This window comes from Panthera leo, chromosome D1 (genome assembly GCF_018350215.1).
Source record: "Panthera leo isolate Ple1 chromosome D1, P.leo_Ple1_pat1.1, whole genome shotgun sequence".
In the NCBI taxonomy this organism is placed as follows: Eukaryota; Metazoa; Chordata; class Mammalia; order Carnivora; family Felidae; genus Panthera; species Panthera leo.
This window is the reverse complement of record NC_056688.1, coordinates 46,121,233-46,139,490: the sequence shown is the minus strand read 5'-3', so window position 1 is coordinate 46,139,490 and position 18,258 is coordinate 46,121,233. Positions and strand designations below refer to the sequence as shown.

The following is an 18,258-nucleotide window of genomic DNA, read 5'->3' as shown; positions in this document are numbered from 1 at the left end:
TAGGAACATGATTTTAAAGGGCCACGTTAAATGCCCCGTCATATGTCTGTACTGTAACGTATTTAATCATTTCCTTATTGTTGGACTAAAACTTGGGTTGTGTCCAAGTTTTCATAATAGTGAGCAACACTGGGATGAATGTCCAAGCAGCTGAATGTTTGTACCTGCCACTGATTTCTCCCTCTCCCCAACCCCCAAGGACTTAGTTTTAAAGGTGGAACTCCTGGATTTATATGGTTTTATTTGTGATTTCTAATACAACATAACCAAGGCTTTCCCCTTCAAATCTATGGCCTATCTCAAGCAAGCAAAGAGAGGATGGTACCTACATATTTGCACTGTCCAGATTTCTGTGGTCTCCCATAGTCGACCATACTGCTCTTTCCTGCATTTGTGATACCAGGTAACCACTTAAGAAATCTTCCATTCCCTCTTACGATCCCCACAGAGGTGCTGCCTAAAGCCACAAAACAGGAAAAAAGAAAAAAAACCTTCCCCAACCCACTTTTATAAACCTATGAAGCTTTATAGAAAGTACCATTGCCTCCAAAAGGCGAGTTTCTACCTCGGTTGGATTATTATAATGTAATAGAATTATTTTTTTTTAATGTTTATTTATTTTTTTGAGACAGAGAGAGACAGAGCATGAAGAGGGGAGGGTCAGAGAGAGAGGGAGACACAGAATCTGAAACAGACTCCAGTCTCTGAGCTGTCGGCACAGAGCCCAATGTGGGGTTTGAACTCACAGACCGCGAGATCACGACCTGAGCCGGAGTCAGATGCTCAATCAACAGAGCCACCCAGGCGCCCCTAGAATTAAATTTTTAAGGGCTGTATTTTCAGTACGTAATTTTTTGTTTGTTTGTTTTCAAAGATGAGAAATCTGGCTAATAGAGTACAGAATCAAAAAAATGCTGCCTATAATCTTGGAGTTGCTGAAGCTATAAGAATCCACAAGAAGGAGAAACCTGAATTTTGTGTGAGTCTTTTCAAAATTTCTGTTGCTAATACCTGCAAATACTGTAAGTTAATCATGGATTTTAGTTTTCTCAATTACTACCTTTATTCTTTGTTGCTTTTTGGTATTTTAAAGTAAATGACTGCTTCTCCTTCATTCCAGAAATCTTTCCTATTTGATAAACGGCCACTCAGTTCTGAGATTAATGCTTTTAAACAAGAAGAATATTCCCAAAGTCTCCTGAAACAAATGGATAACAGACGGGAAAAGCAAATAAAACAAAGACAAAACAGAGAGCTGCTGGACCGCCTAGAACAAAAGCATCTCACAGAGGAGTGAGTCTGGTTGACAGGCTCTAAAAACGGGTTCAGAATTTTCACGTGAAGCTTATTTCCATGTGGGATTCAATCAGCATTGGTAGTTTCATTAGCGCAACTATAACCAACTGAGCCAACCAACCCAGCTGGCAGCCAGTACCACAGCATAACATTTCATTAGAAAAATGAAAAAAGCTGTCATTATTATAATTATCATTATAGTGATACCAATCTATAACTGATTATAGAGAATCATTTTGTATTGTTTTGTGATCACTAATACTGGTAGATGAAAGAGGGGACTTGTCTTGAACAAGCACTATTCCCAGCTATTCCCAGTCAATCTCAAGTCAAAGCTGGGGTTTAATGTCAGTACCGGTATCTCACAGGGGAACCCGGGGACAGGAATGTGGGGGAGAGGGGATCTAAGAGGACTAGAATCAAGGACTAAAAAGTCATGTAAAGAATCCTTCCCTCTGCTCACCCCCATAGCTCCTTGGTAGACATCATCTTTATTCCAGCTCAAACCTGGATGAATGTTAGTCTCAATTCTGAATATTCAGGAAAGAGAATCTGATTGGTATTGTTCAGATCATCTGAGGTCTGGGATAGGGTCAGAGTTCAAACCTGCCTAAGCGCGAGTCACACTTCTACTACTGAGGTCAGGAGAGAAATTAAAGAGGCTACTGTAGTGTGAGAGAGACTCCTAAAACAAATAATAAGCTAGCTTTTGGGACTTAAAAATTATTTTTCTACAAAATGTTTATGTTCCATTATACTCGCTTTATAGATCATATGGGTTCCCTCTAGGTTGCATATAACAGAATCATAATTTATAATAGGAAATATCACTTTCTTAAAAAGGAGTCTTATGGTGAATCGTTTTGTAGAAGAAATAGACACTTCCTGCTTTCCTGTCACAGTTTTTTAAAGCACAGGGGTTGGGGGGTGGGTGGTGGGGGGGGGTGGTGGGAGGGTGAAGAAGGACCTGTCTTAGTGGTAGTGAATTTGGACAAAATGGTCATTCCTCTGCTTACACTTGTCCTGTCTGTCCTCTATTCAACACATTGTCCACTAGCCTATGCATTTGAATTACTCCTTTCTTTCTTAAAATGGAAGCTCCTAGAAAGAAATGCCACTTTTTATTTACCAGGCTCTCACTCCTATTGATACTTATTAAATACATTTTAGTGATGTTAATCTGTATTACTAAAGACAATAACGAACGTCGCCCCCGCCTCCTCTTATCTTTAATTGCTAGACTTGCTGCACAGAGAGACAAATACATCAGAGATAAGATGGAAGACGCCCAGTGTTATAAGAGAGCTTTGGATGCACAGGTAAGGGGACAACTGTTATTTCAAAGTTATGCAGTTCTGCAGTAGCATTCTAAAAATACGTATAAAAACTGTAGCCTTGTGTGTTACCCATTTGGTGGTTTTTGCAGCCCTTGTTCCTGCCTCTAAGGGACTGGTATTTTACTATGCTACACTGTTGTGCGTAAGGTTTATTGCCTGGTATCATTCTGATCTGTATTATATGTGTCCCTGTTTCAGATAAAGAACAAATCCATGTACATGTCCACGTTTGAGCCAGAGTCTTGTGAACCCATCTTTGCTAAGGATGAGAGTGAAATAATGGTGCAAAAGCGAAAGCGAGACCAGAAATACATGAAGCACCAGATGGAGATGGCTGCTAGCCAGCAAAGGAGAACCATCCTGCAGCACCTGGTGGGCCAAAAGCAGGATTTGCAGATGCTTCAGAGGACACAAAAAGAGTAAGGGACCCCAGGTCTTTCTTCCTCCTCCTCCTCTCCTGCTCCCCTCTCCACATTCCCCTTCTCTTTCTCTCCTTCTCCTACAACAGCACAGAAACAATAATAATAGTGAACACATTGAGGAGTTACTATGTACAAATATTATCCTTCAAACTTCATCTTGTTTCGTCCTCACAATTCACTCAATGAAGAAAGGTTATTGATTAAAAAAAACAACAACCCAACCAACCAGTCTCGATCCACCCCTCTCACCAGTTACCTTTCCATATTTTTCCTTCCCTTTACAGTACAACTTCTTAAAAGAGTTGTCCAGTTGTTGGAAATACAATGTGAGCCACAAAGCAGCTATTTTTCTCAACTAGACACAGACATGAAACTTGGGTCGTTTCTCCAATAAACCCTCTTCCTCCTAAGAACTGTTCATGTAGTAAGCTGCACTGATGACGGCTGGTGAGGGATGGTGAAGGTGGCAACGTAGGCAGAGGAGGACTTTATGCCTTATCAATGCAAATACCTTTAAATTCAAGCATCAAACACCCAGTTTCTTTCTTTTCCTTTTCTTTTCCTTCCCTTTCCCTTCTTTCCTTTCCTTCTTTTCTTTTTTGATTTGATGAGTTTATACATTATGCTGACCACAGGTGTAGCTACCATTTGTCCCGTTACATTGCTAGTACAATATCACTGACTGTATTCCTTATGCTCTGCCTTTTATTCCCATGACTTACCATTCCATAACTGGAAGGCTGTGTCTCCCACTCACCTTCACCCATTTTGCCTGATCATCCCCCCACCCCTTCCCTCTGGCAACCTTCAGTTTGTTCTCTGTATTTATAGAGCTGATTCTGCTTTTTTGTTTGTTTATTCATTTTTTTTTTTTTTTTTTAGATTCCACTCATGAGTAGAATCATATGGTATTTGTCTTTCTCAGTCTGACTTGTTATTTCACTTAGCATAAAACTCCTTGGGTCCATTCATGTCATCTCAAATGACACAATCTCATCCTTTTTTATGGCAGTGTAATATTTCACGGTGTGTGTGTATGTGTGTGTGTATATATATACACCACATTTTTCTTATGCATTCATCTATTGGTGGATGCTTGGATGCATCCACATATTGGTTATTATAAATGATGCTGCAATAAATTTAGGGGTGCATATATATTTTTGAATAGCGTTTTCATTTTCTTTGGGTGAATACCCAAAGGTGGAATTACTGGATCCTGTGGTAGTTCTATTTTTAACTCTTTGAGGAAGCTCCATACTGTTTTCCATAGTGGCTGCACCAGTTTGTATTCCCACCAACAGTGCACTGCACAAGGGTTCCTTTGTCTCCACATCCTCACCAGCACCTGTTGTTTGTTGTCATTTTGGTTTTAGCCATTCTAACTGGTATAGAGTGATAGCTCATTGTGGTTTTGATTTGCATTTCTCTGATGATGAGTGATGTTAAACTCTGTCCACTTCCAAGCTCCATGACCTGGGCCAAATCGCACACACACAGGGTTCTTTGGGCCCTCTTTTCCTCACATGAAACATAAGGATAATATACCTGCCCTACCTCTCCTTACTGTGAGAATTATATGAGTATGTATTTGAGAACGTTTTTGGTAACCGCAAAGCTCTGAACAAATATGAACTGAGGTCTTTACTTGGTTATCTCTCTTGTTGAAGCTCTGGTCACAGACCCCCTTTTCTGTAGGGGTCAGGTCCTTGTCTCCTGTTTCTATATCCGTTACTAGTTATTCCATATTCTCTCACTTTTCTTTTCGAACTTCCCTGTCTCTGGTCCATCTCAGGATGTCATCTGAGGCAAGTAGAGGGTCACTTTCTTTCAGAGGGGGTCATTTAGTCACTATGAAACAAACAGGCCTGCTAAAGTATTTTTACTTCTTTTTCTTTAAACTTTTCTGCTTTTGTTTATAAAAATATAACAAATTATGCTTATTAAAATAAGTCAATTGGTGGGGCGCCTGCGTGACTCAGTCAGTTACGTGTCTGACTCTTGATTTTGCCTCAGGTCATGATCTCGTGGTGTCTGAGTTTGAGCCGCATGTTGGGCTCTGTACTGATGGTAGGGAGCCTGCTTGGGATTCTCTTTATCTCCCTTTCTCTCTGCCCTTTCCCGCATGCTCTCTCTTGGTCTCTCTCAAAATAAATAAACTTTAAAAAAAAAGTCAATTGGTGGAGAGATTAAAAAAAGGTTAATAATCTCCCCCAGCCTTCTATATTTTTTTCTATTCTTTACAAATATATTCAAATAATATGCATATTTTTTTCCTTCCATTTTTGTAAATGAAAATAAGAGCTGTGAGATCTTATACATTACTCTGCAGCCCAATCTTTCTTTAACCTAATAATACATCATTAGTTCATGTTCAGATCAGTACATAGAAACGAAATTCATTCTTCTTCAAAAACAGCATGATATCTATAATATGGATTGCTATAATTTAACTTTTGCATTATTGATGAACATTCACTCTGTTTCCAGATGGTTTGCTATTACAACAATTTTGCATTAAACATTTTTAATATATATCTTCATACTGGTTCTTTTGTTTCCATTGGATAAAATCCTAAAAGTGGAATTGCTGGATGCCAGCGTATGGCACATTTTAAATATCACCAGATACTGACAGTTTGCTTTCTAAAAAGGTATGGCAATTTGCTTCCAACAGCAGTCTTGTGGGAATCCTAGTTTGCCTCCCCTGTAGCCCCACTTCATTTTCTCACTTTCTTAGCATCTAAATTAAACTGAATTTTTAAACTATCCTTTTAAAAAGAATACAATTATAGCCAAAAAGCTTTTGAAAAGCTGCTCAACATCACTAATCATTAGGGAAATGCAAATCAAAGCCACAGTGAGATAGCTGCTTACTAACACATTGTTTCCACTTTCTGAACCGTGGGCAGGTCAGCCTTATTCGGCTGTCAGCTGTCATTGTTTGTACTGTTTGGAATAGATGTCATTTAGCTTTTAACTAAATGTGTGCCTCCAAGCTAAGAAGTGTTTCATGTTTTACTGAATACTTACTTATCTAGACCTGAGAGACAGGGATTCTCTACTCCAGTGAATAAAGGTAGCAAAATCAACTCCGGTGAATAAAGGTAGCAAAGTAGGATGGTGAGATTGCAAATGTAGCTGTGTTTTGTATTACACAATTTAATAATTTAATTCCAATCACATATCCATCCTGGAGGCCAAGTCTATGGACAGTCTGAACGAAGTAAGCAGTTAGCAAATTGTTCATTTTTCTCCTTGCAACTCATTTATGTAGATGGAAGAAAAAATCTTACACTGTTTAAGATCTGTATATCACTGTAATGTATACAGGTGAGATGGCTATCTTTTCTTCCCCCTAGGGCTTTATGCAAAGAAAACATATGTTTGCAGAATAACATCTTAAGGTTTCACAAATTCAAAGATAAAATGTGCTATCATGTATTTTGTATTATAAAATCTGTGCTTTGATTGTCTTGTGAAATGTCCAAATCAAGAATAATTATAGATTTTTCTTATACCACATGCACCATGAAACATTTAACAAGTACTTCTTTTAGACTATGCAAAAGATTAGAAAGGAAGAAAACTGTCGATTCAGTGGTAGACAAAACCATTAAGGTGCAATTATGATGTAAAAAGGAAAGATAAAGAAAACTAAGGCAAGCAAAAACAAATGCAAAAACTAAAACTAAAGAAAAAAGAGAAAGATACTAGGGTCACATTCATTAGGATGGCTCCTATCAAAACCCAGAAAATAGTAGGTGTTGGTAAGGATGTGGAGAAATAGAAACCCCGGGCACAATTGATGAGAATGTAAAATGGTGCAGCTGCTATGGAAAACAGCATGGCAGTTACTCAAAAAATTAAAAATAGAATTACCATATGATTCAACAATTCCACTTCTGCGTAAAAGAATTGAAAGCAGGATCCTTTTTAGAAAATTAAAAAATTATTTTATTTTCACTCCAGTATAGTTAACATGGAATGTTATACATAACATATAGTGTAATATAACATCGTACGTTTTAGATGTACGATATAGTGATTCAATAATTCCATGCATTACTCATTGCTTATCAAGGTAAGTGTACTCTTAATCCCTTTTACCTATTTCACCCATACCCCATCCACCTCCCTCTGGTAACCACCTGTTTGTTCTCTATAGTTAAGAGTCTGTTTTTTGTTTTCTCTTTTTCCCCCCTTTTTTTGTTTGTTTTGGTTCTTAAATTCCACATATGAGAGAAGTCATCTGGTATTTGTCTTTCTCTGACTGGCTTATTTTGCTTAGCATTATAACCTCTAGACGCATCTGTGTTGTTGCAAATGGCAAGGTCTCATTCTTTTTTATGGCTGAATAACATCCATTGTATGTGTGTATGTGTATACACACACACACACACACACACACACACACATATATCACATCTTCTTTATCCATTCACCTATTGATGGATGCTTGGGCTGTTTCCATAATTTGGCTATTGTAAATAACACTACAGTAAACATAGAGGTGCATATATCCCTTCAAAGTAGTGTTTTTATATTCTTTGGGTAAATACCCAGTAATGCGATTACTGGATTGTAGGGTAGTTTTATTTTTAATTTTTTGAGGAACCTTCATATTGTCTTCCACAGTGGCTGCACCAATTTGCATTTCCACCAACTGTGCATGAGGGTTCCTTTTCCTCCACATTGTCACCAACACTTGTTTCTTGTGTTTTTGATTTTAGCCATTCTGACAGGTGTGAGGTGATGGCTCATTGTGGTTTTGATTTGCATTTCCCTGCTGATGAATGATGTTGAGCATCTTTTTATCTATCTGTTGGCCATCTTTATGTCTTCTTTGGAGAAATATCTGTTCAGATCCTCTGCCCAGTTTTTACTTGGATTATTTGTTTTTTTGGTGTTGAGTTGTAGAAGTTCTTTATATATTTTTTATTTTGATATGGTCCCAATAGTTTATTTTTGCTTTTGTTTCCCTTTTCCCAGGAGACATATCTAAAAAGATGTCATGGCCGATGTCAGAGCATTACTGCCTGTGCTCTCTTAAGGGATTTTTATGGTTTCAAGTCTCACGTTTAGGTCTTTAATCCATTTTGAGTTTATTTTTGTGTATGATGTAAGAAAGTGGTCCAGGTTCATTCTTCTGTATGTCGCTGTCCAGTTTTCCCAATACCATTTGTCAAAGAGACTTTTTCCCATTGAATATTCTTTCCTGCTTTGTTGAAGTTTAATTGACCACACACTTGTGGGTTTATTTCTGGTCATTCTATTCTATTCCATTAATCTATCTCTGTGTCTATTTTTTGTGCCAGTACAATACTGTTTTGATCACTACAGCTTTGTAATATGACTTGAAGTCTGGAATTGTGATGCCTCCAGGTTTGGGATTTTTTTTTCTTTCAAGATTGCTTTGGCTATTTGAGGCCTTTTGTGTTTCCATACAAATTTTAGTATTATTTGTTCTAGTTCTGTGAAAAATGCTTTTGGTATTTTGATAGGGATTTCATTAAATCTATAGACTGATTTGGGTTTATGAACATTTTAACAATATTTGTTCTTCCAGTCCATGAGCATGGACTGTCTTTCCATTTGTTTGTATCATTTTCTTTAAAAAAATTTTTTTTTATTAATTTTTGAAAGAGAGAGAGCACGAGCAGGGGTGGGCAGAGAGACAGGGGGACACAGAATCCAAAGTAGGCTCCAGGCTCTGAGCTGTCAGCACAGAGCCCGATGCGGGGCTCGAACTCACAAACCGCAAGATCATGACCCAAGCCAAAGTCAGATGCTCAACCTACTGAGCCACCCAGGAGCCCCTGTTTGTATCATTTTCAATTTCATTCATCAGTGTTTTATAGTTTTCAGAGTACAGATCTTCTACCTCCTTGGTTAAGTTTGGTGCAATTATAGATGGGTTTATTTTCTTAATTGCTCTTTCTGGTGCTTCGTTGTTAGTGTATAGAAATGCAACACATTTCTGTACATTGATTTTGTATCCTGTGACCTTACTGAATTCGTTTATCGGTTCTAGTAGTTTTTTTGCTGGAGTTGAAAATAGGATCTTGAGGAGATATTTGCGCTCCCATGTTCATAACAGCCTTCAGTAACCAAGAAAGGGAAGCAACCCAAATGTCTGGCCACAGAGGAATGAATAAACAAAATGTGTTAACGCGCATACAATGGAATATTACTCAGCCTTCAGAAGGAAGGAAATTATGACACATGCTACAACACAGATGAACGTTGATGACATTATGCTAAGTAAAATAAGCCAGTCATTATAATACAATACAAAATATTGTATGATTCCACTTCTATAAGGTTATCAGAGTGGCCAAATTCATGGAAAAAGTAGAACAGTGCTTTCTAGGCACTAGGGGGAGGGAGAAATGAGAAGTTGTTTAATGAGTATAGAGTTTCTATACTATTTAAAATAGTATAGAACTATTTAAAAAATAGTTTCAAACAGAGAGGGAGGCTAACCATAAGAGACTCTTGAATGTGGAGAACAAACTGAGGGTTGTTGGGGGAACCGGGATGGGGGGGATGGGTGATGGACATTGAGGAGGGCATTTGTTAGGATAAGCACTGGATGTTGTATGTAAGCGATGAATCATGGGAATCTACCCCCAAAACCAAGAGCACACTGTTTACATTGTATGTTAGCTAACTTGACAATAAATTAAAAAAAAAAAAAAAAGAGTTCTGGATATTGGTTGCACAACAATGTAAATGTACTTAATGCTATGTATCTGTACTCTTAAAATTTTTTAAGATGGTCAACTTTATGTGGTTTTTGTTACAATTAAAAAACACTATGAAAAGGAAAAAAAGGTTATGAAAGAAATATATAATAGGTACCATTTAGTCATTGAGCTCTCATTGTGTTATAGGCATTGGTACTTTCTGTATATTATCTCATTTAATCTTTATAATGACCACACAATAGCTGAATTGCTCAATGCTCCTTGGAGGAAAACGTGGCCATGTTTATTTTAGGAAAAGCAAACCAGCACACAGTCCATTACTGATTTTTATCAGAGGGTCCTGACACCTAGTGGCAGTGGCTGCCTGTAACACAAAGCCCGGCAGAGCAGGCTAAATCAACCTGCACATTTAGTGAAGTCCTTTCTAGACTTTAATGAGAACTGAAGGTAAGAGTTTCACTCTGGCAAATAGACACATATAAATAATTTGAACCAGGTTTAAGATGATTCACAACAGCAGTGGCTACGTGTCTGGAGACTAGTAATAGAGACACTTTTCATTGGGAATTCTGGGAAATGGTACTTGGAGAGAGATACACCGTAATTACTTCTTTGATGTCTTTACTTTCATCAGACATTCCTCTTTTTTTTTTTTTTTTCTGAACCTTCTTCACAATGTTACATACTTTCTTGATTTCATTTTGTTTTGCCTAGTCACTTCTGTTTCTTTCCCTGTTTCTAGCCATTCATTTGTATTCCTGTCTACTTTGCCTTGTAACATGCCTGTAGCAATTCGGGCTGATTACTGACAGCTGAGTGACTGGAATAAAAGGAAAGAAACCTAAAGTAGAGGAAATCCATTTGAGATGATTCTTCAGATTAGTTAAAATTAGCTTCAAAGGAAATTAATGGCTTTAAAGGCTGAATTTGTTCATTGGAAAAAGGTTTCAATCCTGCTAATTTAAACCAGAATTGAAGATGAAAGGTCCCAGACCAGTAAACTATTTGAGACCTATAATATTTTTAGTGTTTTTCTCAATGTTCATTCCTTTCAGTGTATTTCAAGGAGTAGTGAACAAAACCAGAATGTCTTCTGGGTAATCTACCATAAAGGAATGGGGCTTCCAGGGTGGGTGCATGCCCTCCCTGGTATTGTGATTGTGAACAAAACCAGACTCTGCTGTTGTCTCCAGACACCTGGCAGACAGAAAGGCTGAGATGGAGCGGGTGAAGAGAATGAACGAGAGCTTGCTGAAGGACTGGGAAAGGAGTGCCGCAATGAAGAAACAGCGGGACATGGAGGAGAAGGCTTTCCAGAGGTAATACCCAATTGGAACCAGAAGTTTTTTGCAGAGAAACCCCCTCCACTCCTTGTTTACTTTCTTGGAATCCTGGGATGGCACACAGGTTTCCAGTGCCAACTCCCATTGATTAGCAGTGGCTACCTAGTGAACCTGGTGGAGAAAAGAATTCTGGGTTCAGTAGGAAATGCTGTGGTGATGTATTCGAAATGTCTGCTATGGATATGGGATTGGAGAATGCTGTGATGTGTGTTATATGCTTGCCATATTTGCCCTAATTTTTGCCTCTGTTTAGGGTAGTTTATTTTCATATTGTGGAGGGTAGGGAAGCATGGGGTGGGGGAGGGTAGGAATTCTCCCTGGAAATAACTAGCTGGAAACAGGGAGAGGGAGTTTCTATCTGGACACATCCAAGTCTGACAGAATGGTCATTTAAGAGCAGAGTCAAGGGGTTGTAAGATTGGCAACTGGGAAAATGAAATGCCTGTTACAGAACCAACCCAAGACCATGTTCCTGAAATGTATTATATCCATATCCCCTCTTCCCAGCTACCGATTGACAATCTAGAATCAAGGACTCTAGTCATGGCTTTGAGAATTAATACTAAATTTGGAAAGTCAGCTAATCTTTTTGTCTTTTATTTGTAAGATGAAGAAAGTAAACACCAGCCTGACATAGCTAACACAGGAATTTTGTGATCAAATAAAGAGATGGAAAAACATTACACTTAAAAAAAAAATTTTTACAAATGTAAGGTATGATTTCATAGTATGTTAAAACTTGAACAGACCAAGCCTATGTAGTCACATGTTATTAAATCCTGAATAAAGCAAAATAATATTTTAAATTCCCACATATCAACTAATTTTTACCATAGTTAAAATTTGTCATAATAAATCTTGGTCTGTAACTCTGTTCTAAGATATTCTTTTAAGGCATCTCTTACCTGTCTTTCTAATGGGTAGAACCCATATTTTGTTACAATGGGACTAAGAGGGATGATGTAGCAATGAAGTTCCAAAGTAGAAGTGGGGTTGTTTGGCTTAGAGAAGACGAAGGGGCACTGGGGTTTCAAGGCATTTTCCTTTTTTTTTTTTTTTAAAGCTTATTTATTTGTTTACTTTGAGAGAGTGAGAGAGCATGACTAGGGGAGCGGCAGAGAGGGAGGAAGAGAGAACCCACTGCCAGTGCAGAGCCTAATGTGGGGCTTAAACTCATGAACCATGAGATCATGGCCTGAGCTGAATGAAGTTGGATGCTTACCTGACTGAGCCACTCAGGCGCCCCTCAAGGCATTTTCTTAATGTTGGGGAAAAGCAGGTAAAAGGCAGTGACATTAATGCTGGGGAGATTTTGCTGGATTTCGGAAGACTGCTTGGCCAACGTGGTGATAAAGGATAGAGGAGACATAGGAAACAACCTTGAGTGTCAGGATATGGCAGGGACATGGCAGGGACATGGCAGAGCAATCCTGTTACCTGAAGACCGAAGCCAAGTTGTGGGCAGGGCCTCAAGCAGGAGCAGGTTAGGAAGAAGGAATTGGTTGCTGTTAAAAAGAAAACAAAGCAGAAGCAAAAACAAACTTCCCATGAATGCAGTTAGCACATGATACTCCATCCCAACACCAAAGCAAGCCAGGTAGGTTCCCCCTTAACACTGCTAACATTATTTGTTCTTTTACCTTGTAAGGCTGTCCTTGATGCTCCTTTTTACAGAATTCCAATCATGTAGAAATGTTGGTAGGGTAGGGGAACACACCAGGGACTGTCCTGCATAATCAAGAAAAATTGTTGACATGCAAAATCAATTACTGCCATCCCTTCATCTCTGCTTTGAGCCCCTTTTGTCCTCCTACTCTTTGTCTCCACCCCCTCTCCTACCCTTAACCATCCAGAGGGCTCTGGACTCCTAGACTTACCTTATAAGTCTACTCTTAACTGTCTGCTGGGGCTTAACTTAACCAGCAGCTTAATGGCCTGCTCTCCCTCTCAATGCTGTCTTTCCCCGGAGAGCCTGACAGATAAAAGTGTATCCACATGGCAAAGCTTTGAAGACACCTGTTTGCTGGCTGTGTGGTCTTGGGCAAGTTATGTTTTTTCTGAGGGTTTAGGTGGGTGGGGCTGGGGAGAAGCGCTGGGGTCAGACGGTTGTGAAGGCACCAAGTCTTATATTTACTGGAAATAGCAGACATGCCAACAGCAGAACATGCCAAGCTGGGGTGAGCTGCAGGAAGCCGTGTGGACGGGAGAGATGGCAGGTGGGCCCTCACAGGCAGGCATTAAGCTCCTAGATGGTAGGTATGTGCCTTCTCTGCTGCATCACTTCTCCGGCACCGGCTTCTAAGCTAGGCCCCAGCACGGACTCAGGGAGCCCCTAATAATGACCGCCTGTCCTTGCCTCTCCTCAGGTCTTCAAACAAGCTCTTTATCCTGGACCAGTGCGAGAGATATTTGCGCTGCAAGCAGTGCCAGAGGAGCACCAACAATAAGGGCAGGAGCAACGTGTGGCCGCTCAACAAGTACCTGCCTGGCTCGCAGTTCTTTTCATAAAACCCACCGCTTGGATCTATGTTTTCCTCTGGAAAATTTTTATCTTTTAAATGTTGGAGACATGATGGCGAAACTACTGATTTTTAATTTGGAGGCAAAAAGTTATTGTGTTGTTTTGGTCCTTTCAGGAGTAGACTGCTTTTTAACCCCTTGTTGAATTCACATAGGCAGGGGCTCCCTCTCCCACCTTCCTCCCCCGCCCCACAGAACCCTGCCGCCATGGGGGCTCGGACCGGGACCCAGCCTCATTCTGGCCGCAGGGTTGCTGCTGACCCAGCAGCATAGATAAGACAGGAAAACTTTATCTTTTTTTCCATGTATAATGAATAGTGTCCTAATAAATATTTTCTATGCGACTGGCTGTGCATAATGGTAAATCTTACCTCCCTCCCCGGAGAACTGCATACGCGAACGTTCTAGAGGTAGATTAGGTTATTTGCCACAGGTGATCAGAGCAACGCTTTCTGAGCTTTCCAGCTGAAGACACACCTGGAGCTTTGTTGGGACCTCCGGGGATATCATTGCCTTGGTGCCCTTCTGGTCAAGCATTCCGTTAGAGGTTTATTGTTGGGCTACTTGGGTGCTGTGGGAGGAGCCTGGCTGGCCTGCCAGGTGCCGCCGCCTTCTCTCCTTGCTTCCCTTGCATCCGTGCTTGAGCTGCATGTGCTGTGGAAGAGGAATATCTTTCTGCTAAAGGACTGATTTCCAGTTAAGGTATGTGTGTTTTAAACCAAAAACTTTGGGGGTGCCTGGGTGGCTCAGTCGGTTAAGCGTCCGACTTTGGCTCAGGTCATGATCTCACGGTTCGTGAGTTCGAGCCCCACATCGGGCTCTGTGCTGTCAGTCCAGAGCCTGGAGCCCGCTTCAGATTCTGTGTCTCCCTCTCTCTCTGCCCCTCTCCCCCACTCACATTCTGTCTCTCTCTATCAAAAAAATGAATAAACGTTAAAAAAATTTTTTTAAACCAAAAACTTTGTTCATGCACTTTCATCCTTTACCCTTGCTTCCCCTCCCCTGTCCAACTACCTCAGGCAAACCAATGAACAAAGCAGAGTGGGGTCTACATATCTGAAAAACAAAAGCTAGGAATACAGTCCCTTAGACTATTTGCTTTCTGTCTGCCTCATCTTTCTTAGAAAATGGGGAAAAGTATATGTGGGGAGACATCCAACACATTTTTTTCACCACAGATACAAAATAAGAATGTTTTGAGCCCTGAATGGTTAAAGGGAAAGTACCTTTTAAATTAATATCAGGAAAATTTTGTTGCTAATTTTATCTTTATCTTTTCTTTTAATTTATTTTTGAGAGAGAGGGAGCACTCAAGCAGGGAGGGGAAGAGAGAGAGGGAGAGAATTTTAAGCATGCTCTGTGTTGTCGGCACAGAACCCAATGCAGGGCTTGAACTCATCAACCGAGATTATGACCTGAACTGAAACCAAGATTCGGATGCTTAACTGACTGAACCACCCAGGTGGCCCTAATGTTATCTTTTTCTGTGGAAGCCAGTATGCTTCCTAGGGACTGGAATTGTCTGGAACCTCTCCCCCAAAGCTTCCTACACTGCCACTTGCGTTTTCTCAAAAGATCACTCCATGCATGTCCAATCATCACCAATCAATATTTAAAATGATAGGCTTTCCCAAAGTACAGTCTAACTCACCTGAAGTCCATACCTGCAACACCCTTGGAGTACTTTTTTGTCTCTAGTATGTAACAAATTACTATAATAGTGTTGTATTATATATTTATATATATATATATATATATACACATATATTTTATTATTTTATTATCTTAGCGCATGCATGCACAAGCAGGGGAGGGGCAGAGAGAGAGGTGGACAGAGGATCTGAAACCAGCTCTGTGCTGACAGCAGAAAGCCTAATGCGCGGCTTGAACTCAGGAACCATGAGGTCATGACCTGAGCCAAAGTTGGACATTTAACTCATTGAGCTACCCAGGTGCCGCTGTATTAATACTTTTAAAAATATATATATATATATATATATATATATATATATACTGCCTTGTTACAGACTTCAGGCAATTTTGTAGGTTTAGGTGAGAAGATTTAACCTCATAGACAGTTTTTTTTTTACTGTAGGATCTGAACTTATAGTTTGTTGCCATTGGTAGTGATACTGACTCTTACTGTGTGCCAAACACCCAGCTAATTTTTGATGACCTGGAGATTAAGACTCATCAGTCCCCGTCTTCCTTCAGAGCACTTACTATGCAGTGCAGAGGTGAGATTTGACTAGAGAATCTCCCTGTAACAGGGTAAATACCTACTAGTGTTGTGCATTGGAGGCTATGGAAGAATAAGGTGGAGCCCCTGTAGTCAGTTTAGCCTGGCACAGAGAGGGAAAGCTTTTGGAGAAGATGAGGCCTGAAATGAGTTTGTAAGGATAAATAGGAAATATCTAGGTGAGGAGTGACAAGGGGTCATGGCAACAGAGGTCAAGGCCCTGTGTTTCTGTTCTATCAAGGCTAAGGTGGAGACGTGGTTATATGAGTTAGGTTATGAAACCAAATATGTTTCTGTATCGGCCATTTTAAGACTCAAACTTTATTACAGCCAGTAATTAACACAGATGACTTCATATGATAAAGAATGTAGTTTTTTTTTAAGAAAAATTCTTCATAATTTTATATCTTCTTAATTGACCTAAACTGCTATTCTTACATGAGTCCAACCCTGTTATTAGGCCACACTCAGTAAGAATGTCTTTTCCTAAATCAATTTGAATTACTATCATCAAGTTCTGTCATTCCCAGAATTATGGCACTGCCAGACAAGATTTAACCTTGTTAAATCAATGGGTCGCCTGGGTGGCTCAGTCAGTTAAGCGTCCGACTTCAGCTCAAGTCATGATCTTGTGATTCATGGGTTCGAACCCCATATCGGGCTCTGTGCTGACAGCTCAGAGCCTGGAGCCTGCTTCAGATTCTGTGACTCCCTCTCTCTCTGCTCCTCTCCTGCTTGTGCTCTGTTTCTCGAGAATGAATAAACATTAAAAAAAAATTAAAAAAAAAAGGTTTAACCTATCAAAAGTTTCCCAGTTTCAATGGTTTTTAATGTCTTGGACAATTGTAGACTCTCTTGGGTATCCTTGATAAATATGGACCCTTTCCTAAAAATATGTCCCTTTTCATATACAACATTTTGCTTGCAATCAGAGGTTTCCTAGACCACCTGGACCACAAGTTAAGCACTCCTGCTCTGGATAGCTTTCCTTCAGTATCACTACGAGCTCAAGCTATCAGAAGTGAGTAAAGTGAAGGACTTTGCTTCTTGAAAAGGCCCTTTCAGTTTTAGAGAACTATGTCTATTTTTGTCTTTCTCTTTGGATTTTCACAAGAACAGTGAGGTGAAAGTTGGGATAGCTATCAGAAAGCACATGCTCCATTATTTTTCAAACCCTTCCAAGACTCACTAAAAGAAATATATATTTCATATTGCAACACAGAACCTGTGCTCACACATATAATTGAGACAAAAGTCTTATAGAGCTCTGCTTACCCCATCCATCTGCAATGCATTCTGATAATTTCTTTTTTATTTCAGTAAAAATTCTGATTACACAAAAGTGATTTAAAAATCCACTAATTTAAATCGTTTTCTATATGACAAACACACTTTTAATATAATTCTCTCTACTGTGCTCTTATAGTAATGTGTAGTTTGCTAGAATTCATTAGTGGTTAAGATGGTGTTAAAATAGCATTCAGCCAGGAGACTGAGGAATCCTTAGGTCCTATCTTGTCATAACCAGATGTCCTTCTTCTGAGGTATCCCAAGAAAAGCAGGTAGCTGTTTGCCTCATGCCTCCTCCCCGCCAAAAGAACTTTACTTCCAATACATGTGAGGATCAGAGAGAAAGAAGCCAGAGATAGAACAAATGAAAATATATGCCCCACTGCCTAGGCTGCAGGCTGGGGGAGGCCTTAGAACTATAAAGAAAGAAGAAATGCTAACCAGTTGCAGCCTGTGTCTTAATTACTAGTTTGTGTGTAGAAGGGAAAGAAGTGGACTACACACAGGCCATCTTGGTCTGCAGATTGGGGTGTGTACAAAGGTTCCCAGTTCCCAGTTTTCTATTGCTGCTGTGATGGATTATCACAAACCTAGTTGCTCACAACAATATAAATGTATTCTTTTACAGCTCTGGAGGTCAGAAGCGTGAAATCAGTCTCACTGGGCTAAAGTCAAAGTGTTGGGAGAGCTGGTTCCTTTGAAGGCTCTGAGAGAACAATCCTTTTCCTTGCCCTTTCTAGCTTCTAGAGCCCATCTTTACATTCCTTGACTCATGGCCTTTCCTCCATCCTCCAAGCTAGCAGTGTAGCATCCGCAAATGTCTTTCTGCTTCTGTTACACTGCCTTCACTTCTCCACCAGTCAAATCTCCCTCTGACTCTCTAAAAAACACAGTTGTGATTACTTTCAGGGCTCACCTGATACTACAGAATAACTTCCCCATCTCAAGATCCTTAATTACATTTGCAGAATCCTAATTGTCATAGAAGATAACATGCACATGTTCCAGGATTAGGATATGGGTGTTTGAGGGGACCATTGTTTAGCTTACAACAGGGTGACTGGGATCTAAAATTCAGCCCAAGCTCCACTCCACGCATCA

The 18,258-nt window shown here is 39.8% G+C and overlaps 1 protein-coding gene across 1 annotated transcript in view; it reads left to right on the top strand.

Moving 5' to 3' along the window:
- CCDC81 (coiled-coil domain containing 81) overlaps positions 1 to 13,972 on the top strand; it is a 37,805-nt gene extending 23,833 nt beyond the window's left edge. Inside the window, exons 10-15 of the mRNA XM_042906650.1 lie at positions 875 to 979; positions 1,121 to 1,293; positions 2,537 to 2,615; positions 2,832 to 3,052; positions 10,959 to 11,084; positions 13,475 to 13,972. Of these exons, the coding sequence (XP_042762584.1) occupies positions 875 to 979; positions 1,121 to 1,293; positions 2,537 to 2,615; positions 2,832 to 3,052; positions 10,959 to 11,084; positions 13,475 to 13,616 (846 nt within the window). The 3' untranslated portion in view covers positions 13,617 to 13,972. The remainder of the gene's footprint in view (positions 1 to 874; positions 980 to 1,120; positions 1,294 to 2,536; positions 2,616 to 2,831; positions 3,053 to 10,958; positions 11,085 to 13,474) is intronic.
- The last annotated feature ends 4,286 nt before the right edge of the window (positions 13,973 to 18,258 follow it).